The 25853-nt window shown below is 39.7% G+C and overlaps 2 protein-coding genes across 3 annotated transcripts in view; one reads left to right on the top strand and one right to left on the bottom strand.

Annotated features, from left to right (window-relative positions):
• The window catches only part of LOC123877430 (filamin-A), a 92605-nt gene extending 88755 nt beyond the window's left edge, over window positions 1-3850 (bottom strand). For both annotated transcript variants that reach the window (XM_045924221.1, XM_045924223.1), the window contains exon 1: window positions 3558-3850. The gene's annotated coding sequence lies outside the window, so the exon portion shown is untranslated. The remainder of the gene's footprint in view (window positions 1-3557) is intronic.
• A 2364-nt stretch (window positions 3851-6214) lies between these two features.
• Window positions 6215-25604, top strand: LOC123877429 (membrane-associated guanylate kinase, WW and PDZ domain-containing protein 1). The gene is made up of 21 exons (XM_045924215.1): window positions 6215-7098; window positions 10531-10730; window positions 11204-11413; window positions 11795-11926; window positions 12530-12659; window positions 12877-13073; window positions 14687-14817; window positions 15723-15824; window positions 16344-16455; window positions 16695-16814; window positions 17416-17856; window positions 18381-18494; window positions 18961-19096; window positions 20318-20417; window positions 20882-21017; window positions 21551-21675; window positions 22665-22756; window positions 23200-23286; window positions 23809-23945; window positions 24291-24494; window positions 25259-25604. The coding sequence occupies exons 1-20, from the start codon at window positions 6884-6886 to the stop codon at window positions 24464-24466; spliced, it is 3093 nt and encodes a 1030-aa protein (XP_045780171.1). The 5' UTR covers window positions 6215-6883; the 3' UTR covers window positions 24467-24494; window positions 25259-25604.
• The last annotated feature ends 249 nt before the right edge of the window (window positions 25605-25853 follow it).

Raw genomic sequence — 25853 nt, 5'->3', positions numbered from 1 at the left:
AGAATCTGGATACAAACATACATACATACATACACAGACAGAGACTGCCAAAATCATAACCCTTCCTTTTGGCTTTGCCGCAGTCGGGTAAAAAGGTGAGCTCAGCCGTGAGATTTGGGAAGCAAGACTTGGGAGTCAGTGAATAACACGTACGAAACGATTTGCTTCCTCTTTCCTAATTCGAACCGCTAGGATATGGAACGCCCTTCCGGCGTCAGTTTTCCCTTCCACCTATAATATGGGTACCTTCAAGTCAAGAGTGAATAGGCAACTTCTAGGGAAGCGCGCTCCATCTTAGGCTGCATCATCACTTGCTAGCAGGTCTGATTGCAGCCAAGCGCTAGTCTATATAATAAAAAAAAAAAAAAATAATAATAATAGGTAGATAGATAAATTCAATTTCATTCATAAGCAAATTTCACAAGATCTCGGATTTGTCAGTTCCAACATCCAGCAGACGTCATGGAGGCAATTTAAAGAGGACGTAAATCTTCAGGATTTTTGGCAGACCAAATCAAAATTTTTGGAGCGTTTACACACAGAAACCGATCCGATTGTCCGATTCGATTTACCATGACGTAAAATGATATGAAATGTAGGTATGGACTGAGAGTTCTATACTTGTAACTTGAGAGGAATTTCTTTTCTTTTTTAAATAAGTAGTGTTTGACATAAATGATTGTTACAACTACAAAGTTATTCGAGGTTGTTTATATCTCCTTAAAAGTAAGGGCACAGTGCGGATATGCCTCTATAAAGGTATGTCTGTTAAAGTGCTTGAAGCCCACCATATTTATGAAACCTGCCGAGGGAAAGGCCAACAAATTCCTGAAAAGCCGGCAACACTGGCGGTTTCTCTGGTACTGCAAATGTTCATGGGCGGCGGTAATCACTTAACATCAGGTGACCCGCCTTCTTGCTTGCTCGTTTTTTTTTATTATCGATTTCACGACATAATATCGCATTAGTCTGGTTACGATATCGTGTTGGACAATGTGGAACTCATTCATTCCTCACACTATGACTAACATTCAAACAACGCGTTGCAAATCCGATATGAAAATATGCACAGATTAAAAATAATTCACACTGTTCACAACCTACGTTAAATATCACGAGCGAGGTACTTTTATATTAACGGATTCCGGGCTAAACCCGAAATAGCATGGTTTGACTACCGATTACATCACATGTTGACATTCTGCGATAGGGTTGACAGAAAAGATACGGTAAATTGAACAATACTCAAAAAAGTGTAAATTAAAAATTTATAACACCCCCGACAAGTGAAGGTTACAGTAACTAGAAAAGAGGCTTAAAAGAGCTGATAATAACTTTCAAACGGCTGAACCTATTTTCTTGGACTATTCCGCGCCTACAATCCAAAGTATCTGAGTTTTCCAAAACATCATTTTCAAATAAATAATTATGTATCTAGGCAACGCCCATCTCGACAGCTTGACATTTGTCAATTGACATAATATTATGAACCTAACGGTTATCTAACCTTCTTTTCTACAAGAAAACTAGAAAAGAGCTGATAACTTTTAAACGGCTGAACCAATTTTTTTGGATTATAGCTAAGAACACTCTCGATCAAGCCACCTTTCAAACAAAAAAAAGTAAATTAAAATCGGTTCATTCGTTTAGGCGCTACGATGCCACAGACAGATACACAGATACACAGACACACAGATACACAGATACACACGTCAAACTTATAACACCCCTCTTTTTGGGTCGGGGGTTAAAAATTGACACATTTTTACCCATTAGGGGTGGCGATAATATAACGTCGAATTCAATCTTCACTTTGAAGCCCCCCATTTCGTATGAGAGCCCTGAAATTAAGGATTTTTCTATGCAATATTCGGCTGAAGGCTACCAGTTTATATTATGTTTAAACAAGAGGGTGCCTGCGACTTCGTCCGCATGTATTTAAGTTTATTAATAATCCCGTGGGAACTCTTTGATTTTTCGGGATAAAAAGTTGCTATATCAATTTCCGGGATGCACGCTACCTCTGTACCGAATTTCATATCGGTTAAATGGATGGGCCTGCAAGAATCCCGTCGGAACTCTTTGATTTTCCGGGATAAAAAGTAGCCCGTGTCCTTCCCCGGGATGGTTGTTTGTTGGTATAATATTTTAAGGGAAGACACTGGTTCCTGAAACACAGTCTTCACTTCCTTCGGGAGATCTACATACTTATTTAATTACTATCGGGCGTTAGTCTATGACCTGCGCAATCCGCCGTTTTGCAATTTACCTAAAGTTCAGCTATAGCTCGTAATCCGTAACTATAGTATGCAATGCAGCTAGTATGAAATCCAGCGATACTGCCAAGCCCAATTTAATGTTTTCTGCGTAATAATCGGACGAGGAGCACACGTCGACCATTTGTCACGACGCCCGGTCATTTCCAAGAAATTCCTGCAATAAAGCTCCTCAGCAAACGTTTGATATTGCACTTACTTAAAACACAGTACTTAAAACAAAATAAAAAATACGACAGCCCTGCCATTTGAAGTCGGTTAAAAGTAACAAAACAGTAAGTAAAAAAAATTGGTTGTCTGTAAAGTCGGTTTACTGACGATAGTTGAACGTGACAACAAAGGCCGATTGTGCTTCTTTGTCGCTCGATCCGCGCTCTCGCTTGCACTTCAAGCCTTACATGGAACGCCTCAGAGCGAGGTAACGCCGCATGAGTCATGTTTTTTCGTGCGTGCAGCCGGCTCTATCGAATTATAAGACGTTGTCACGTCAAAAAACACATTTGAAAATGGCGCCATATAACCGCCATATTGAATTTTTTCTAAAAAATTATAGCCAGTGTCACTTGGGATGATGTAACAATTCTAACGATAACCCATACATTAAATTCTGTTTAGCCCATGGACTTATATATTGTTTAGGCATTTAGAACTTATGGTGGAATAATGAAACTCGGAAAACTTGAAGCCTGAAAACATTACACTCCTTTTTTAGGCACACGACTGCCCATATAAAAGTCGTGTTTTAAAATAATGCATAGCAAGAGCAATCACCGAGTTTCTTACTGCTTTTTCTCAGTAGAAAGGGCATTCTGAACCAGTGGTAGATTTACATGACGATTCAAAAGCAAAGTTTATTTGAATAAAATTTAAATCCACAACGGAAAATGCAGAATGCAGTTCGTAGACCCCCTACGACACCATCACACCACTTTAAACGAGTTACAAGCGAGCAATGGAATGCGGAACTTAGTGAACTGTGACATCTCACGTTATCTATGTCCAGCAGTGGACGTCCATCCGTGGGCAACGATTAATTATCCTAATAGTTTCATCTGTAACGATGATGGAAGAAATACCTTTTGATCCTTCCAGTCTTTGGTATAGGTGTCTCATAAAACTTCTTTCACCATCGCTTTAAATGGCAGTGTGTGTGGTTTGTGATTATATAATGTTATTTAATAAGTGCCACTAATAACTTGTAATAGATAATTATAATTTATTCTTCTCCAAATTAGTAGTGTGTAAGTAGTGGAGAATTGTCTTTTCCAAATATTATCTTACCTTATGCTGGCTTAAGTGAATACACTCAACACAACACTCAATCAGAATAGGACCGTTTGGCTGTTTACATAGATTCCATTGCCACTGAATAGTAAAAAAAAGTTTCAAATAATGATGGCCGCCGGAAAAAGCGCGCGAAATCAACCGTCAAAAGTTACACTTGCTTTTTTTTGTAAAGCGATCTAGGCAAAGGAATTAAATTAAATTAATATTGTTTTTATTTAAACTTGGGTTGATTTTTATCGCGGTGTAGCTAGTGTACTGAGCCAACGAACATACGTGACTAAACGAAATTCACGTGCTTTAATGTAAATTTTAGGTGGCTCCGGTGAAAAGTATGATGTATTTTGGAACGCGTAAATCTTGAGTGCGTTTTGCCACTTGCATCGAATTATGATACGATGAACTCTGGTCGAGGATCAAAAAACCGTTATTGTAATGATTTATGTATTAACAAATGTTTCTGATATAATCCCCCGTGTTATGGCCTGCGCACACTGGAGGTTGGCAGGGGAGAGCATCGAGGAGGTTTCCTCTATGCGCCAGCGCATACTGGCAAGAACAATCCTCTGTGATACCGCGGGCGTCCGCCAGCTTACCGGAGCATCCTCCGATATGCTGCGAGTAGCCATTATAGCCACCACTCGCCGGGATTTAATTATTCCACTGGCGACTACACAGCCATAATGGTGAATTGGAATTTAGTCCTAATATCAACTATCGCGGAAGAAGAAAAATAAATGCGTGTCAATAATAGGTAACAGATGGACTAAGGTCTAAGAGCCAGCGCGTGCCAGACCTTCGTTATTTTGTAAAAGCTGAAAACTCTTCCCAACTCAGGGAGAAACGATTAGCGACTCTGAAGTTTGGGTCATGTTGGCTTTGGTTTTTCCTTTTGGAGTACGTACGTATGTAAAGTACTTTTGTATGTACCTACATAAGTACATATACAAAATAAATTGCTAGTTCTTTTCGTCATTGGTTATCTTATCACAAAATATAACCCGTGTTTGTTATTTTAAGGAGGTGAGTATTCGCCTTATAGTTGCCATCAAATTGCTATATTAGTTTTGTAATTCCACCAAAACAACGCGTGGGATTCTCACATAAGTATACCCAAAATAATCCTTTATTTTGATTACTTATACAGGATAATACATATAAGCGCTAGAGCCGTAAAATCTGAATAAAAATATAAATAACATCAAATTTTCAGACGAATTCGTTGATTTTAAAATTAAATGGAGGTACCTACCTCCTTTCCTACGTTTGCTTTATCATCATTTTTATTATTTACTGAGCATTGATCTTCTCTCAGAATAAGGTGTGGCCACAGACTACCACGCTGGCCGAGTGCGGATTGGCAGACTTCATAAACCTTTGAGAACATTAGTGAGAACTCCCAGGCATGCTGGTTTCCATACGATATTTCAGCAAGACGTCAGTGATATTTAATGGCTTAAACGCACGTAACTCCAAAAAATTATAGAGGTGCGCTTTCTCACTCTCCTCTTGCTCATTCAAAATTTCAACTCTCTTACTTTACATGTGCATACTATGTAGAGTATGTAGATATTACAGATCATGAGATGTAGCCCGCTGACAGACGGATGGACAAAGGGACAGCGCAGCCTTGATAATGGTCCCGTTGACACCCTTTGTAACGGAACCCTAAAAGGTAACAGAGATAGAAACACACTTTTCCAATATTTTATAAATTACGTAGTTTTTAATTATTTCCCTTTCCATTTAGATATAACAACATAACAATGACCGAAATACTGACCATAGGCTCTGTCTATACTTCGCATTCGCTGGCTAAACTCGGAATTGTTTTGTAATGTTTTGAATTCAAGTTACGCCATCTATGTCACAGTTGGTTAACTGCAACACAAAACTTACGTACCGTACCTATGCAATACAAAATCTACGACAGTGAACATCGATCTAGTTTTTAAATTTATCAACAGAGGGCAGTAAAAGGAAACGCAAAGAATAGTTGGTTCTTGAGGAGATAGCTGATTTGGCTGATGATTATTGATTTACAAAGTACCCTGTGTATTGTGCACCATACATTCCATCTAATTTTCATCATTTCATTTCATTCTATGGTCCATATTCATTCCTATCATTCACATTCTTCCCTTCTTCACTCTTTGATCAAAATTTCATAGTTTATAGAATATACGAGTGCCATGAGAGTGCCTCACTCTCTCACTTATCTCTATGGTAAACAAAATAAAAGATCTATTTATTTTAACCCCGCTTACAATAATGGACTTAAGATATTTTCTAAAATAAAAAGCTTCCCATCTACAACAAGTAAGGCTTTTGCACGAGTTTAGGATAACTTAAGTTTAGTTTCAGATAATAAAGAAATAACAAATGAAATAATCACAGGATAACAGAGAACTTCGCAGGATAACCAATAAAAGGAAAGCTACGCATCGCATTTTTCGGTGAAAGTAATTTTGACCGGATTAAATTGAACTGTACTGAGTCGGATGCGATCCGACTCAGTCCGATCTATATTGACCAGACTCGCACTTGACCGATTTTTTTTACATGGTGACATTTTGATGACTCACGACATAGCGACACGATTTAATTTTGACAATTCACGATTGTGTAAACGTGTCATAAACCAAACAGCTGAAATACGCTGTGTTGTAAAACTTGCACAGAACATTAAAAACTTGTAATTTATGCATGCGAGCCCTAAACGTCCTACTCGTTCATTTTAACTTGTTGCACCTACTTTCAAAAAGTTAAAAGTTTCCTTGTTTATGTGAGAAAGTGAACTCGTTAGCTAATTAGCATGTTATAATATTGGCTTTCGAATATTGTGTTATCTAATTTACCGTTACAGGGACGCGGAATGTGTGTTGTTTTCAATATCACAGGTACTTCGTTACGAATTACGATGCACCTGCAGTGCGGATACATCGGGCGTTGATTAAGTATACGTGCAACATTGATGAGACACGGTCATCCAGTTAGTAATACGTGGAACTGCTTGTTGCTTTAAAAAGTTCAAATCGAAAAAAGGAAATAGACCTTTAATAACTTAAGGAGTCATCAGTTTAGAAAAATGAGTCACAGTGGTCAGTGCCTCTACTATTGTTTTGTTTTTGTGGAATGTCTCCCGTTCCGATGAGTAAAGTTCGAGGAATGCGACCTATCTGAGGACGAATCAAGTGATGTAAAAAAGTTAAAGTTCCAAATTCAAACTGGTACAACTATTTGGCGGGAACTAGTTTGTTTTCGTGTTATCTTTCAGTTTCGTAAAATGTGCGTGATTCTATGAAGTGTGGTGGTTATTAGCAATGGCTCAAAGTTCAGTGGACTCTGATAGACTTTCTTCAGCCAATATTTCAACTCACAGCTCTGGTACCGCTGGCACGGTTGGAGGGTCAGTTGTTGGTGTCAGAGTTGGTGACCCAAACCATAAACGAGAGGATGAAGACGACTATAACTTGGGACCATTGCCTCCAATGTGGGAGAAAGCCTTTACACCTTCCGGAGAAAGATATTTTATAGAGTAAGTTATTTTATTACTGCATAAGTACTTGGTTATATGAATAAACCTACTGGGCCTCTAGTATTTTGAATCCTCAAAGTCTACTAAGGTTATATAGATATTTTCCTATAACATGATCTTTAATGCCCGCCAAATGTAAACTTGATTGCACGGACCCGACAGGTTAACTTTTTTTGGTGTATTTTTATAAAATAGGTATTAGCATCAATGAAATCAAAATATTTTTAGTATAGGCGTTGTTATTAGCTGCTTATATCAATAAGCCTATTGCCTACTTAATGCAAACTTAGACATTTGCAAGTCACATGCTATGTAAATACCATTTTCATAAAAGTGAAATTCAAATAGCATCAGATTCTGGTCGTAAATCAAACAGTTTTATGCACACACATTACCAATTCAATCAGTAGAAAATGTGTATCCCATACAACTTGCTAATGATGTTAACCAGGCTTGGATGTAGGCGTTATAATGTAAATATTATGAAGACTACCAAAAATAGACATTTATAAATGTGTGCTGAAAAATCTTAGTTTCTTGCCGGTAGCTGCAAGTGTAATGTGGTTTTTGTGATCAGAGATTTGAATAAAAATTAGTTTTTTGTGATTTAAGTAATTAAGTAGATACATACATATAATTTATTTTACTTAATTGGAAGAGTTTTTGTGTGTTAAAATGTTTTTGTGTTATTCAAGAAAGAATATCAATAAGGGGTAATATTTATTCTAATTATAAGTATTTTATTAAAGTTTTATATATATTTCTACATTTCTACACTGTCTACACAATTATATTATAATTTTATTATAAAGATGTAAAGTTTGTAAGTTTGTTTCTAGGGTTTGTTTGCTTGTTGGAACTACTGAACAGATTTTGAGTTTAACTGTAGAAAGTTACATTATTCCTGCCCGGCTAGCATGGGCAGTAGATAAAAATTATATCCCCGATTATATCCACTGATTTCTATGAGATCAGTGGATATAATCGGGGGATATAATTTTTATCTACTGCCCATGCTAGCCAGGCTGAATAACAGGCTATTATATTTTTTTTAATTGGAGTTCCCTATGAGAATTGTAATAACTAATAAGCTACCCATGGGAAGCGGGGATAGGACGACCTCCAGCCCGCTGGACCGATGACCTGAAGAAGGTGGCGGGGAGTGGGTGGATGAGGAAGGCGGAGGACCGTGTTTGGTGGCGCGCTCTTGGAAAGGCCTATGTCCAGCAGTGGACGCTTACAGGCTGATGGATGGATGGATGGACTCTGGCTTCATTTCTGAATTTTTTTCCTTAAGACTAATTATGTTACAGAGGAAACTGGCATGCAAAATCTCATTCTAAACCCAGCCATCATCATCATCCCTTCGCCAGACCACTACTAAGCACATGACTCTCAGAAAGAGAGTTTAAGGGTTAGCCCCTAGTCCACTATGCAGGCCAATTGTGGATTCGTAGACTTTACACACTTTTGAGAACATAATGCTTTTTAATATTTAAATAATACAAGTGTAAATTAAAAATAAAAAAAAACACCCCCCACAAGTGAAGGTTACAGTAACAGAGTAACTAGAAAAGAGCTGATAACTTTCAAACGGCTGAACCAATTTTCTTGGATTATAGCTAAGAATACTCGATCAAGCCACCTTTCAAACAAAAAAACTAAATTAAAATCGGTTCATTAGTTTAGGAGCTACAATGCCACAGACAGATACACAGATCCACAGATCAAACTTATAACACCCCTGTTTTTGGGTTGGGGTTAAAAATGCTATTTGATATTGTACATACTGAAATCTTTGAAGTATTTTTATTACACAAACAAAACAATAGACTCAATTCCTACTAAACTGTGCCACTTACTAATCAATTTAGTTAATGCTATTCAGGGTGTCAGGGCCAAATTTATACTCTAATAATCCTATTCAGATTACATGGCCTGCTAAATTTAGCAGTTAATATTTGCCTTCTTTGTTATTATTACATTAGTATTGAGTACAATGAAGTATACCTAACTGAATATTTTACTGTTAAAGTTTGTTACTCATTTAGGATACAAATTACTGAATTATATTTTAAGATTTAAAATTGTTTCTTGAGAAATAAGTAGTTTAAAAGAATATATGTAATTATTACAGTTGTTACAAAAAGAAATACTGGGAAATTATTTTGTGTTGTAATCAATGTCAAAGCAAGGAGTAATAGTAAATCGGTATGGTAGTGTTTTCAATGAATAATTAAGTTTCTACATAACATTGTTGTGATGGGTGTACTATAATTGCTAACTAGCTGATACCCGCGACTTCGTTCGCGTGGATGTAGGTTTTTTAAAAATCCAGTGGGAACTCTTTGATTTTCCGGGATAAAAAGTAGCCTATGTGCTAATCCAGAGTATAATCTATCTCCATTCTTTTCAGCCCAATCCCTCTATTAGTTTTTGCGTGAAGTAGTAACAAACATACACACACACACACACACACACACACACACACACACACACACACACACACACACACACACACACACACACACACACACACACACACACACACACACACACACACACACACACACATACATACACATACATACACACAAACTTTCGCCCTTATAATATTAGTGTGAAGTGTGATATTTCTCATTATTTGTTTGTTATAAACAACAACTATGTATGTATGTATGTTATGTTTGCTTTAACAGTGAAAGAAAACATTGTGAGGATACCTGCATGCCTGAATGTTCTCCATAATTGTCTAATAAGTGTGTGAAGTCTGCTAATCCACACTGGATTATTAGATGGTTAGCATGGTGGACTATAGCCAAAATCTTTCTCATTTTGAGAGAATATCTGTGATCAGTAGTGGGACGGCGATGGTTTGAAATGATAATAATTTTTTTGTATGTCCTTTCCTCCAACATGATGGTCTGAGACTAAATAACCGGCCAAGTGCGAGTCAGACTCGCGCATTGAGGGTTTCGTACTCTGGTATTTTTTCCAACATTTTGCACAATAAATCAAGAACTGTTATAGATAAAAATAAATAAAAATCTGTTTTAGAATGTACAGGTAAAGCCCTTTCATATGATACCCTACTTGGTATAGTTATCTTATTTTGAAAATTGAAACATGTTTTAATTTTTTTTTAATGATGTAACCACAAATTCGCGGTTTTCAGACTTGTGCTATAAGACCTACCTACCTACTATATTTCATGATTCTAGATCAACGGGAAGTACCCTATAGGTTTCTTGACAGACACTACGGACAGACAGACAACAAAGTGATCTATAAGGGTTCCGTTTTTCCTTTTGAGGTACAGAACCCTAAAAATGATGATGAATTGAAACCACACCAACAATTATTTTACTTAACTTTATATTAATTGAATTAATAATAAAATTTAACAGCATATACTTTAATGAATTTTTGTAGCTATAACACTGGAACATCACATTGGCTGGACCCACGGCTAGCAAGAGTGAGGAAGCACTCCCTTGGTGAATGTGGTGAAGATGAACTGCCATATGGCTGGGAGAGAGTCACTGACGAGAGATATGGCTCATATTATGTGGATCACATCAACAGGCGTACGCAGTATGAGAACCCAGTACTGCAGGCGAGGAGGCTTAGAGGTAAAAAAATAATCTTACATTTACCTCCGGACTAACATCTTTTCTATAAAATTAGCATAAAAAATGTAAGGAACTTGAACTTACTGCTCACAATTTTGTTTTTATGCAAGCAGTTTTATTTTTTGTGAGCTACTGTCTGGTTGTTTTCTCATATGACTAGATGACGGCCACAACTTCGTGTGGTTTTACGTTTCAAAAAATCCTGTGGGAACTCTTTGGATTTTTGGGATAAAAACCAACCTAGTCTCAACTAGGCCACAGATCCCTTAGGTATTATGATAGGTAGTATAGTTTAGAAGTAGGCCAACTTAAAAATACATACCATTTCTGAAGGAAGCGAGATCAGTGCAATTCCACTTATAATGAGAGCCAATGCAGCAATCGAAGTAAATGCTAATAGCCCCATAAGTTTATCTGGACATAACTTTATTTCTGAAATTATGTTGTTGAAATGTGTTTGTTGTTATTTCTAGCGGAGAAAATGGCAGCAGAAAACGGAAACAACAGCCAGATGAATGGCCCCACACCCTCTGGAGAGCTAAGAGGGGAACGGTTCACCATGAACCTGACGAAAGGGACTCAGGGTCTGGGCTTCACGCTGATCGGTGCTGAGGGCATACCGGAGACTGAGGGGTATCTGCAGATTAGGAGCATAGTGCCGCATAGTCCTGCTTGGATTGATGGTAAACATATTTTATTGCGCCATATTCCTTGCTGTGGGTTGTGATTCCTTTCCAATATAAAATGTCGTTTAAACCACGAAATAAGCTTAAAATCATTACTGATTCCTTTCCATTTTAATCACAGAAATAGTGGAGTCTTCTAGCGTAAATGGCGTGAAAATATCTCAGCCAGTTAATGCCTGCGCACCATGTTTTGCACGCGTGAATTATGAGAGTGAGATAGCACGAGGCTCTATAGTTCTAGTGTTTAAAATCTTACATTCGTACATTCGGTTTGAGTTTGCGTTAGGTTGCGTTTTTCTGCGTCAACGAATTATGCCGACGCGACTTATAAAAGTGGTAGTACTGTATATGGTTTTATACAATTTGTTCAATTCCCAGGTGCCCTCCGGCCCGGCGACGTGGTGGTGGGCGTGGGCAACAGAGGCGTTCGGGGCTTGTCCCACGCGCAGGTCGCGCAAATCTTCCAGTCCATCACTCCTGGGACCGAGGTTACTCTGCATCTTGTGCGCGGTAAGTATTACGATTAGACCAACGAACCATTCCGTTCATTCCATCAGCGTGTATGCGTCCAGTGCTGGACATAGGCCTGTCCAAGAGCACGCCACCAAACACGGTGCTACGTCTGCCTTACCCGCTACCCGCCACTTTCTTCAGGTCATCGAAAAACTAACACGAAAACCCAATAAGGTCTTATTGTATAATGGTAAGATTATATTGATGTATCATCATCATCAACTCATCGCCGGCTCACTACTGAGCATGAATCTCTTCTCAGAATTGGAAGGACTTGGCCATTGTTCACCACGTGAGAGTTCACAGCCTTGAGAATGTTATGGAGAACTTACAGGCATTCAGGTTTCCTCATGATGATTTCCTTGGCCGTTAATTGTGTAAAACGCACCTAACTCTAAAAATGGTTATTTTGTATAATTTGCACCTGACCAGTATAGCTGAATATGATAGGAATTCTCATTCTGAGACTCATGCTCAGTAGTGAGGCAAGGATGGACGATGATGATGATTCATTAGTGGAATGATGATTATTATGTATTTATATGATGATTATTGGAATATGAATTATGTTAAATAATATAGTACAAGTGTGTTCCTCAGGTTATCCACTATCGTTCGACTCGGAAGACCCAAACACTCGCGTTCTCAGCACGCTAGCAGTTGATGCGACAACGCCTGCTACCTCCGATGCTGTTGCTATGCAACAACTCACCCGGGCTTTGAGAACCAGGTCAGTTATTGGATATTGTTTCTTATGCCAAAGCTATCGAAAAGTTGCCAAACTGTACTTTAATGGGAAAAAAATATTTTACTATTGATTATTTTGCAGTAGATTTAGACCTGTTTATTTAGTTTAGTTAATAGGTAATACAACAGAATTAGCCACATTCTCGTGAAGTGGAGATCAACTTTCGAGGTCTAAAAAAGTCTTCTTGATATATCTACAGATTTAACCTCGGCTCGCCAAATCACATAGAGTCTCAAGGACGCGACGAAACTGACAACTCTGTACCCCCACACAGCCCCAACCAGAGGCGGCTCTTGTCCAGATCCTTCGAGCTGGACGAACTGGCCACCGCCAGCGACCGTGACCCCGTGCCGCCCAGGTGCCCCTCTGCCGACCATCTGCTGACCCTGGCCACTGGTGAGTACACACAACTCTGTACCCCCACACAGCCCCAACCAGAGGCGGCTCTTGTCCAGATCCTTCGAGCTGGACGAACTGGCCACTGCCAGCGACCGTGACCCCGTGCCGCCCAGGTGCCCCTCTGCCGACCATCTGCTGACCCTGGCCACTGGTGAGTACACACAACTCTGTACCCCCACACAGCCCCAACCAGAGGCGGCTCTTGTCCAGATCCTTCGAGCTGGACGAACTGGCCACCGCCAGCGACCGTGACCCCGTGCCGCCCAGGTGCCCCTCTGCCGACCATCTGCTGACCCTGGCCACTGGTGAGTACACACAACTCTGTACCCCCACACAGCCCCAACCAGAGGCGGCTCTTGTCCAGATCCTTCGAGCTGGACGAACTGGCCACCGCCAGCGACCGTGACCCCGTGCCGCCCAGGTGCCCCTCTGCCGACCATCTGCTGACCCTGGCCACTGGTGAGTACACACAACTCTGTACCCCCACACAGCCCCAACCAGAGGCGGCTCTTGTCCAGATCCTTCGAGCTGGACGAACTGGCCACTGCCAGCGACCGTGACCCCGTGCCGCCCAGGTGCCCCTCTGCCGACCATCTGCTGACCCTGGCCACTGGTGAGTACACACAACTCTGTACCCCCACACAGCCCCAACCAGAGGCGGCTCTTGTCCAGATCCTTCGAGCTGGACGAACTGGCCACCGCCAGCGACCGTGACCCCGTGCCGCCCAGGTGCCCCTCTGCCGACCATCTGCTGACCCTGGCCACTGGTGAGTACACACAACTCTGTACCCCCACACAGCCCCAACCAGAGGCGGCTCTTGTCCAGATCCTTCGAGCTGGACGAACTGGCCACTGCCAGCGACCGTGACCCCGTGCCGCCCAGGTGCCCCTCTGCCGACCATCTGCTGACCCTGGCCACTGGTGAGTACACACAACTCTGTACCCCCACACAGCCCCAACCAGAGGCGGCTCTTGTCCAGATCCTTCGAGCTGGACGAACTGGCCACCTCCAGCGACCGCGACCCCGTGCCGCCCAGGTGCCCCTCTGCCGACCATCTTCTGACCCTGGCCACGGGTGAGTACACACAACTCTGTACCCCCACACAGCCTCAACCAGAGGCGGCTCTTGTCCAGATCCTTCGAGCTGGACGAACTGGCCACCAAACGAGACCCTACGCCTTCCTTCTTTCTTTCTTTCTTCTCTCTGGGCTGGTTTCCGCACTTAAAATGAACTTCTACGCCTTCCTTATCCACCAGATTCCCGCCACCTTCTTTATGTCATCGGTCTAAGAGGCTGGAAGGTACCCTTGTAAGTTCGGTCGGCCTCAGTATTCGAGGAGCAATTCCGCGAAACTATTGCATCAAAAACCTGTCGTACTTATGACCTTTTTCTATAAAAAGAGATTCCGACGAATTGAGAACCTCTTCCTTTTTGAAGTGAGTTAAATACGCCACAACCTATCGCATGTGCATAATCGTGCCACGCGAATATGATAAGGTGCTAAACGACTTACGGCCTTTGACTGTACCTAGTGATAAGGTAATCAGAGGTATACAAGGTAAAAGTGCAACACAAGACATCGTCTATATATCGCAATAATCCCTTACAGACCACCAACATCGGAATAACAACGGCACATCAATTGAACCAGGGCGGGAACTTGTGTTAACGTTGAGAAGAGGCGCGGCCGGCTTTGGGTTCACTATTGCTGACAGCGTACATGGACAGAAGGTTAAAAAGGTATTGTTTCTATTTATTTCTATTATACTATATATTTATATAATGTATAATTAATTAATTATTCATTTAAGTATATATTATACTACTAAATAAGATTATGTGTATACCTGTTGCGCGTAAGTACACACAATAACGCAAGTTAGCTCTCGACTGCGATCACACCTGATGGTAAGTGATGATGCAGTCTAAGGTTGAAATCTATAGAGCGCACTTTGACTTTGCTTAAACTTAAGTTCCAGTTAAAACGAGACAGATTTATGCCAGCGGTATAACGCTGTCTCGTTTTAACAGTGTCTTAAGTCTGAGCAAAGTCAAGCGCTTCTATAGATCTCAGCCTAAGATGGAAGCGGGCTAACTTGGAAGAGGTATGGCGCCCATACCCCTGATCAGTTTCTACACGGCATCGTACCGGAACGCTAAATCGCTTGGCGACACGGCTTTGCCGGTAAGACGGTAACTAAACTAGCCACGACCAAAGCCTCCCACCAGACCAAATATGAGACAATTTAGAAACTATGAAATGAAATGATTTCTTTATTTTGCGAAATGTGAGTAACAATGATAGTATATTGACAGGTCCTTCACATTTTGCCATTTATGTATGGCGTGCAAAATATATAGTTAGACTATTAAATACAATAAATAACCAATAAAAAATAAGAATATAAATTGAGATTAAAATGACCAAGCGACCCATGACAGTAAGATGTTACAATTGGTTAGGTACACCAGTTCATTATTCTAAGAATTACAATATCAAAGTGTCCTAGTCATTAATTTAGATCTATGTAAAATAGGTAAGTGTTAAAAGTTATAATAAGTGAAGCTAATATAGATCGTTTAAAAAATGAATTCCCAACCAAAATTTCTCCAAAGTTAAACATTTTTCGATATTTTTGGTTAAGGTTTTGGACCGCAGTCGTTGCGCCGGATTAAGGGAAGGAGATTTGCTGCTGCAGATCGGTGAAAATGATGTAAGACACGCTCCGCACCAACACGTCGTACAAGTAAGTTGCTGTTTTGGCTTCAGAGGTTCTTTGCTTAGACTTAAGTTTCAGTTAGAATGAGACAGATTTATGATATACTAGCCGATGCCCGCGACTTCGCCCGCGTGGATTTAGGTTTTTCGAAATCCCGTGGGAACTCTTTGATTTTCCGGGATGAAAAGTAGCCTATGTGCTAATCCAGGATATTATCTGACTCCATGCCATATTTCAGCCAAATCCTTCTAGAAGTTTTTGCGTGAAGGAGTAACAAACATACACACACAAACACACAAACTTTCGCCTTTATAATATTAGTGTGATGAGAATGAATGAATATTCTTTTATTATACACACCACAAAATTAATATAGAAAAAAAACCATACAAAGCAAAACAAAATATAGGCAGATAGATACAATTTGGCTCAATTACAATTCTTTGAACGTTATTTTTGAAGTAAAAATTTATTTAGGTGCGTTGGACGATTTTGAGTCTGACTTCTTTTAGTATTATTATTATTTACATTTGTTACCTTTTGCAGGTACTTAAAGACTGCCCGGCATTGTCAGAGACCACGTTGCGTGTGTGGAGACGGAACACCATAACGCGGGCGCCGAGAAGTCGGTCTGCTACTCGCGTCCAACCAGCTACAAGTATGTATTTTAATATGTAAGGTTATATTTCTTATCCATATCCGTACTTCCATACTAATCCATATGCATATTTAAGAGCCCCGTTCACGGAAGCGGTGAATCGTTGGTGGGTAGAGCTTAAAATAGTGCCGTTTCTAAACCTTTCTCGTTCTAAGAGACTCGTGTTCAGTAGTGAACCGTAATCCGTAAATCGTAATATGTAACCGTAATGGAGTTAATAAGTGTTTACTTGGTTCCAGCCGCATCGAATAACAATCAAATGGGCAGGAGTAAAACGCCCACAGCAGAACAACTGAGATCGCAGCCTCTGCATACAATCGACCATGATGTTAGAGACAGACAGAATGGCATGGACCCTGGTAAGTGGTTTTGAAACGTACACCTTTGAAAATTACCTTAACCATTACTATCTTTCTAATAAATTTTGCTTTGTATGTGTTTTTTTGTATTAGTTTTGTGGTGTACAATAAAAGTATATGAATTTATTCATTCATTCATAAATTCCAGACAGGCCGCTTGTTTGCTTGCTATTCTTATTCTAAACTGGCCAAGTGCGAGTCAGACTCGCGCACCGAGGGTTCCGTACTCGGGTATTTTTTCCGACATTTTGCACGATAAATCAAAAACTATTAAGCATTAAAATCCGTTTTAGAATATACAAGTTAAGCCCTTTCATATGATACCCCACTTGGTATAGTCATCTTACTTTGAAAATACCTACTAATTATTATTTGTTTATCAATAAATTTTAATATTTTTTTAGTGATTTCACAAATTCACAGTTTTCAGATTTTTTCCTTTGCTTGTGCTATAAGACCTACCTATATGCATGTACCATATTCTAGCGAAATAAACATTACTTTTACTAAGACCCGTACTCTGTAGTGAACCGACGATCATGATGGTGATGATATGATTCAAACCATAAATAAACTCATTATACAAAATCTTTTTCTGTAGTTGAAGCAACATACGCAGTCCCGGAACACAAAAACCGGGAAAACCGGGAAACGTTAATGGAAAGACGCCGCCGAAGCAGCACCCCCGGGGCAAGACTAACCCTCCCCGTCGTCACTCCCTGGAACGATTCCAACATAAACAATATTAACCAGGATAACCAATGGCAGCAACAACCTTGGTTAGACAACTCTAGTAACGTACGGAACTGGGCAGAAACGCAGAAGTGGGATGAGAATGGACAGAAATGGGAGGAAAGTGGGCAGAAATGGGATGGGAATAATACTGAGTATATTGGAAGGTTGGATGGGCCTAGTGAAGGGTGGGAAGGGGGAAGATGGAATAATACGTGGGGGGAGGTTGCCACGCCAACGGTGCATGTGGATATGAATGCTGCGTATTGGCGGGGTAATGCTAGCGTCGCCGACAGCAGTGATAATGGAGGTGAGTTTTTTTTTACTGATTAGCTCTGGGTTCTAGCCCTTTTGGAGGCGAGGTGACTTTAACGCTCGAATTCTATCAACATTGATGTTACTGTAGTTTCGCTTTATTTTTCTATGATTTTGAACGCATCTCAGAAAGTATATCACTTACAACATTTCATAACTGAACACTTTTTAATTCTAATAATTTAGTCTATCGATTGACACATCCATACTAATATTATAAATGCGAAAGTGTGTCTGTCTGTCTGTTTGTGTCTGTCTACCTGCTAAGTTTTCACGGCCTATCCATTTAACCGATTTTGACGAAATTTGGTACAGAAATAGCCTATATCCCAGGGAAGGCTACTTTTATCCCGGAGGAGTTTTTAAATAGGTCCCACGGGCTTTTTCAACACTGAAATTTAGGCGTTCGAAGCGGGCATCACCTAGTGTTTCATAATTGGCCGCCGAAACGAGGTTTTTTAGAAATGGCGGACTTGTTCAAGCCAACTGGGTTCAAACTTTAAAAAAAACGTTTGACAGGTTTCCCCGATGATGGCATGCTCCATTCGCCTCACACGGCCGCCGTGGGTGGTCTATCGCGGCAATCGCCTTCCACCAGCAGAATCCGACCACACTCACCTTCCAATTCCACTGGTAATTAATACAATAGAAATGTTTTTTTACCCGACTACGGCAAAACCAAAAGGAAAGGTTATGATTTTAGCAGTCTTTGTAAACTATGTGTGTAGGCTTGTATTTATGTGTGTTCCATCGAACCGCCTAAACTAGTGAGCCGATTTTCATGAATAAGTTTTTATGGTCCGGATGATATGGGCTACATTTTACACGAAAAAAAATCAACCTGATGGGTGTTACGTCCAAAATAGTGGGGGTTCAAAAATTTTTTTTGCCATTATGTCAAGTGAGATATCAAATGATAGAGGAAAAAATTTCATAAATATACTCGTAAATATAGTGCAATGTTAAAATACACCGATCGACAGAAAAACTATTTTGCTATATCGGCAGTTCGCTGGTAGTAGTCGGGGCTTACTGCTGTTTAACTTTATCTTGTTGTACATACATATCAGTCGAATAATTACTCGATTTTTTTCCTCAGGTCGCATGAGAAGTCATTCGCCATCAAACGCCAGCGCAACGGATCGCCTGTTAACAAACTCACCCTCCACTCGGTTGCAGAGTCAATCGCCTTCCAATAACTCCTCCAATAGCAGAATAAAGGGATCACCGTTAAGGTAAATATTTGTGTACATTGTACAGTGCATACATTCTGAGAATGCACTCGCCATATTTGCTCTGTGTCCACTGTCATGTCAAAAGTATGATTTCAGTCCTTTTAATCTGAGAATAAACCATACTTTTAATATGACAGTTGACAAATATGGCGAGTTCGTTCTCAAAATGTATGCATTATATAGTCTGTATCTCTACGCAGTAAAAAACAAATTCACTTCCCGCATTATTTTAGTTGTATACAAGTATGTAATAACATAATTTTTTGCTTCTAATTTTGTCGTAAGTACGTAAAAATTTGATCAGCTTTTAAGGCTTCATTCGCACGAAAGTTTTTTTAACGTCCGTTAAAAAGCGTTCAAATAGAACAAATGCATTCCCAAGTATCTGTTCACACGTCAACGCTTTTTTGACGGGCACTTTGTATTTTCAGCGCAACGCTGGGTTTTAACGCAACGCTTTTTTAACATTCGTGGGAATTAGGGTTAAATGCTGATATCAACTAAAATAATTAATAAAAGCTTTTGTGTATCTAAAGTAAATCAAATTTTGACAAACATAAAATAATTTTATAATTTTACATATAGCTGCCCAGGAAGGTGTAAACCTTTTACTATAGTTATTTACACTAAGTAAGTTCTATGTAACCTTGTGTTGTGATTTTTAGTGTTGTGTGAATTACACGTATGCACTTTGGAATTGTTTCCATTCCCATACACTTAGAAATGATGTCTGTATTTGTTGTGAACAGCTCCCCCATACACCAAAGAAATAGCCAGTTATAGCTACCTCAAAAAAAAAATACGGAACCCTTATAGGATCACTTTGTTGTCCGTCTGTCTGTCTGTCTGTCCGTCCGTCCGTCCGTCCGTCTGATCCACACTAGGTTATTCTGTGTCGTGGGTACCTAATTCGCATTAACAATATACCGATAGCGTTTACAATAAATATTTGACGCTCGGTTTACTAACTAAGGTATATTCTAAGGTTAAAATAAAATGAAGGTAAAGTAGTAAGTTTGTTAATATCAAGTAAAATTTGATATAATATAAGTAATACTGCACTAAAAATTGATTTGATTTGTTTGCTAGTTTTAACACATATGCTATGGCTAATTTTTATCCCGGAAAGTTACAGTTCCTCCGGGATTTAAAAAACCCATATCCACGCGAAAGAAGTCGCGGGCATTAGCTAGTTGCAATATAAAAATTGTTTGTTTGTAGGCTTCGCGAACAATCGCCCGCAAGACATATGCATAGTCCAGCGCGGTCGCCGTGTTACGAGACCGAGCAACCAGCTTTGTATGTCGCCAACTACCCTCAGGTAATACAAATCTCATACCATCACTTCTCTTCTGTTTGTTTATGTGCCAAACACTTTATTTCGCCAAAAATCACCTACGCACTATTGGAACTTCACTGACGCTAAGTTATCAAAAACATTCCAAATTCAATTCGAAAACAGGTTCGTTTTTGATTGGTTGGTGACTCTAAATGTTTAACGCCCAGAGTTTTTTGTCTTTGTCATTTCTATGGGATTACGTAACAGAGAGAGACCTGTATTAACTTCTCTCCATGGATAGAGTATAGAGGTAGATGGAGAGGATAAATTAAATCAAAGTGTATTTCAAGTAGGAGTGAGCGGTACAACGGTTTAACGCCCAGAGTTTTTTGTCTGTGTCATTTGTATAGGACAACGTAACAGAGAGTGTCCTGTACTAACTTCTCTCCATGGATATCGCATAGAGATAAGACTGAGAGGATAAATTAAATCAAAGTGTATTTCAGGTAGAAGCGGGCGGTACAACGGACCCAGAAGCAGACGTGCTGGTGAGACTAGCGAGGGGTTCCGCCGGCTTCGGGTTCCGTATAGTGGGCGGCACCGAGGACGGCAGCCGCGTCGCCGTGGGGTACGTTGTACCAGGTAAGCGCACGATAACGGTCTCTACCGAATGCTAAGTTAATTAAATTGAGTTAATAATAAGCAAAACAAGAATAAAAAATATATTCGTGCTGGTGTTAAAAAAAAAACCGGCTAGGTGCGACTCGCGCACTGTGGGTTCCGTACTCGGGTAATTTTGCAGATGAATCAAAAACTATTATGCATAAAAATAAATAAAAATCTCTTTTACAATGTACAGGTCAAGCCCTTTCGTATGACACCCCACTTTGTATAGTTATCTTACTTTGATAATTGAAATTTGTACATGAACACATTTTAATTCTTTTTTCTTTGATGTAACCACAAATTCACGGTTTTCGGATTTTTTCCTTTACTTGTGCTATAAGACCTGCCTACCGGCCAAATTTCATAATTTTAGGTCAACAGGAAATACCTTATAGGTTTTCTTGACAGACACGACAGACGGACAGACAGTAAGACAACAAAATGATCCTATAAGGGTTCCGTTTTTCCTTTTGAACCCTAAAAATCTAAAAAATATTTGATTTCTTCAGGGGGTCCAGCAGACGGTTTGCTGCGGCCGGGTGATCTATTAACATCAGTAGACGGTATACCGCTAGCGGGCGCCACGCATGCCCGAGCCGTGGCATACGTCTGCCAAGCCGCCTCTAGAGGGCATGTAAGTTCTAGTTTACTTTAAATCTTGTCTGTGTCATTTCTTATACTATACTCTATCCGCAGAAAGTTCGTATAGCGCTGTCTCTTTTACGTAATTCCATGCAAATGATAGAGACAAAAATCTAAGTGGACGTTAAGCTTTTGAGTTACAAACCAATCAAAAACATGTTTTCAAAAAACATACAAATATCAATTAGAAGTCATAGTTTCGTTTGTGTTTAGTCGGTGAATCAAAATATGTAGTTAGCGCCCACTGACATATGTTAATGATTTATCATTTGTATGGGATACGTAACAGAGAGAGTGCTATTGGTGGTGCACCTTGTGTAAGATTATGGACTGTGTTGTGGGTTGCTGACACTGGGTAATTTTGTACACTGAGTGTCACTTGTCACTTTATATAAATTCAATAGTTTGTCGTTGTTTTGTGTGCGCCCGATGCACCGCGAATGCTCGCACGCGTGACATGAAGAGAAAGTATAGACTTATTTATACCCCTGCCGCCTCGCACGCCCTTAGTGTGGGTGCACTCTATATTCTGTATTTACTTCTTTCTGCGGATTGAGTGTAACTGTATCGGCAGCTCGCCTCGTCCCACCATTTATGGAATGTGTAAAGTAAATATACCTTGAAATAATCGATACTAACTAATAAATAAAATTGAATTGTCTGTCTGTTTGAACGGGCTAATCTTCGGAATGGCTGAACCTATTTTGACGGGACTTTCATAGACAAGTAAAGGATTAACCAAGGAGTAATATAGGCTACTTTTTAACCGACTTTAAAAAATGGAGGAGTTGTGTTTTTCTACCTGTGTACACTGATATCATCGAGATTTCTGAACCGATTTGCGTATTTTTTTTTAATCAATAGAAGAACTTTGCGACATTGTTCCTCAATCCTGATGCTGCAGGGGATGATACCAATACACGCAGGCAAAGCTGCGGGCATTATCTAGTTAAAATATAATCATGATGGGGTACTTTTCAGGTAACATTAGGTGTGCGGCATAACAGGGCGGACATACAACCTCTGGGCCTGCCGAGCATACCAGCGCCGCATGCTCACCAACCTTTACTCGCGTAAGTTAACCGCGCCTTTGGGTTCCGCACTCCGAACCAACGGGACCCTATTACTAAGCCTCCGCTGCCCGTCCTACCGTCAGTAGCCTGTATCTTACGAATCACAATAAGTAGAGAGTTGGTTTCACAGAATGAGTATTTCTATTGCTGCTGTAACAACAAATAATAAAAAAAATTATGTCTGCCATGACAAATTAAAGCAAAATTGAAGTGTTTTTTTTTATAAAGAAATATTAGCCATGCTAATCATGACTAATACTCCCCTTTCCCCGCCAATTAAGCGTAAAGCTTGTGCCACGAGTGGGTACGACAGTAGTTCAACGGGTGGGGGTTTGAACCGCCGACCTTTCGGAAGTCAGCCCGCTCCTCAACCGTTGAGCTATCGAGGCTCTAATTTCTTGGTGATGGAACTATATAAAAGTGTTGTTTTGATTGTTTGTTAGGGCGGAACCCCTCCACCACGTGCCAGCGGGCTCCTACAACATCCTACACCCCGCGCCGCTCTACCCGCCCGCACAGCATATACCTATGTAAGTTGTCTATTTATTACTTAATTATTTTATTTATTTATTTTATTTATTATTATTTACATTTAAAATATACAGAGAGTTTTTATTATTTATGATATTTACAGAACTACTACTTTTATAGGTCGCATAGGCCAAATTCGTTTGCGCAAAAAAACTCAACCTAACGCTGACTAAAACCGAATGTACATCAATGAAACAGACCTTATGCTAAGCATTGCGCATACAAAACATGGCGCATAGGCCACAACCAATAACGGGACGCGCGCTATGATTGGCTGAGATATTGTTTTCACGCCATCCAAAAATAATATTTCTGCGCAGGTACACGTAATTTATAAAAGTGGTAGTATAATGCAAAGATTTTGAGAATTTTTTCCCCATTTTTGCTCTTTGTCAACTGTAATGTTAAAGTATCGTAAAATCGTTATTTTGACATGACAGTTGACATATAGAGCAAAAATGGCGAGTGAGTTTTCAAAATGTATGTACTTATACTCTATTTTAATCAATTTTATATCCTAGGTACGGGGTCCAATACGACCCAAGTACGTCCCCCGGGTGGTCGAGTGCGCCCTACGACGTGACAGTGACGCGCAGTGAGGGCGAGGGCTTCGGCTTTGTCGTCATATCCTCCACCAACAAGGCCACCAGCACTATAGGTATGTATTGCTCCAAAAGATTCACGCTCACTCCGCTCACGTTAATTTTAATTAAGGAGCTAGCGAATAGAACGCTGTAGAATAGAATATATTTTATTCAAGTAAACTTTTACACATGCTTTTGAATCGTCAAAATAATTTGCCACTGGTTCGGAATGCCGTTCGTACCGAGAAGAACCAGCAAGAAACTCGGTGGTTGCTCTATTCAAGTGTTCAATTTATAATAATATGCCTTACCATATCGTTATGTTATATCGTTTTTACTTACAAATGTATTAAAAAACGTTACATGGCACACCAACTATTATCTTCCTCTGTAAAGATTAATATTTCACTTGTCCTTAGGTCAACTAATCCCCAACTCGCCCGCGTCCCGCTGCGGCCGCCTTCACGTCGGCGACACGATAGTCGCAATCAACGGTCAGCCCGTGCGGAACCTGCCGCACCCGGACGTCGTGGCGCTTATCAAGAGGTCCGGCACCTCCGTCACCCTCACCGTCACACACCCGCGACAAGACTGACGCGGCGACCGCGAACACCAAGACTGAAGTGAGTCGCATTATTCATGATCATCTAAAACTTCAGTCTTATTCATATATCAGCAAGATAGATGAAATCTTTATTGCACACAAAAATATGAAAAGGAACACAACACAAAAACAAGAAAAAAACAATTGTGTATAAAGGCGGCCTTATTGCTAAGACAAGTTAAGATTGAAGATTTAGATATTTTATGAGGTATTTTAGTCTATCAATTTGTCATATCATTTTGTAAACTCTGGGCGTTTTTCAAAACCCTCGCCTGGCTCGAGTATTGAAATTTGAGAAGATCTCTAGTTTAATTTTTAGGGTTCCATACCTCAAAAGGAAAACGGAACCCTTATAAGATCACTTTGTTGTCTATTTTTTACAAATAACAACGTTTACCACAGAACTGCAAGACATCGGGCGTATTTCCATTCTTATGTCGTCGACATTCCATCCACACGCACAACACGTTTTGCACTATCATTCCTCACACGCATGGCTTTGGTTTGGAATACTCTTCCGCGATCTGTGTCTCCTACCAATAACAATCCGTCCATCTTTAAAACGAGAGTGAATAGGCATCTAGGTAAACGCGTCCCAATTTAGGCCACATCATCACTTTCCATCAGGTGTGATTATGGTTAAGTGCTTGCCTATAATGATTAAAAAAAACGATGCTAAGTAAACTATCGACAGATTACACGTAGGATTGATAATTAATTTCGGTCATTAACCGACTTCAAAAACAGAGATATTTACATAATGCACCTTTTCTATTGTTTCAGAAACTCGAAGAATGAATCTGCGTTCCGATTGAGGAAAAATTCTCATTTTCGTAAATATTATTATGCGTTAAGATGACTTACAGGTATTTAAATTAAACTGCCTAGAGTATTCAATCCAATAGCTTTAATTTAATATCAAATTGTATTTCTAGGAATTTTTTTACATAAGTTTAACTTTAAGTGTAGAATGTATTTTTAGATATAGTTCTTTATTGTAAAATAATATTATCAACTTCCGAAAATAGACCGTCCAAATTTAAAATATTAAAATTCATGTACTTAGGAGAAAACTCATAGAGAATTATTGTAAGGCTACATACAAAAATATTTGTATGGAAAATCATAATAGGGTATTTTAATCTAATTTTTTTATTACTTTATTATTAACTAGGATAAAAATAATGACGTAAAATGAAAAAAACTAATTAAATCGATCAAATAACAAAAAATAAGCATTTAAATATTTCAGATTAGACAGAGATAGCGATAATAGCATTATGACGTCACTCCGTGCTAATGCCATAGTAGCTTCCTGCGATTTCATACAAATTTTCGTTTTGCGAGAAAGGGATAGAAGACCCTCCCACTCCAAAAT

Source organism: Maniola jurtina, chromosome 23 (assembly GCF_905333055.1).
Source record: "Maniola jurtina chromosome 23, ilManJurt1.1, whole genome shotgun sequence".
NCBI lineage: Eukaryota > Metazoa > Arthropoda > Insecta > Lepidoptera > Nymphalidae > Maniola > Maniola jurtina.
This window is presented reverse-complemented; position numbering and strand designations above follow the sequence as displayed.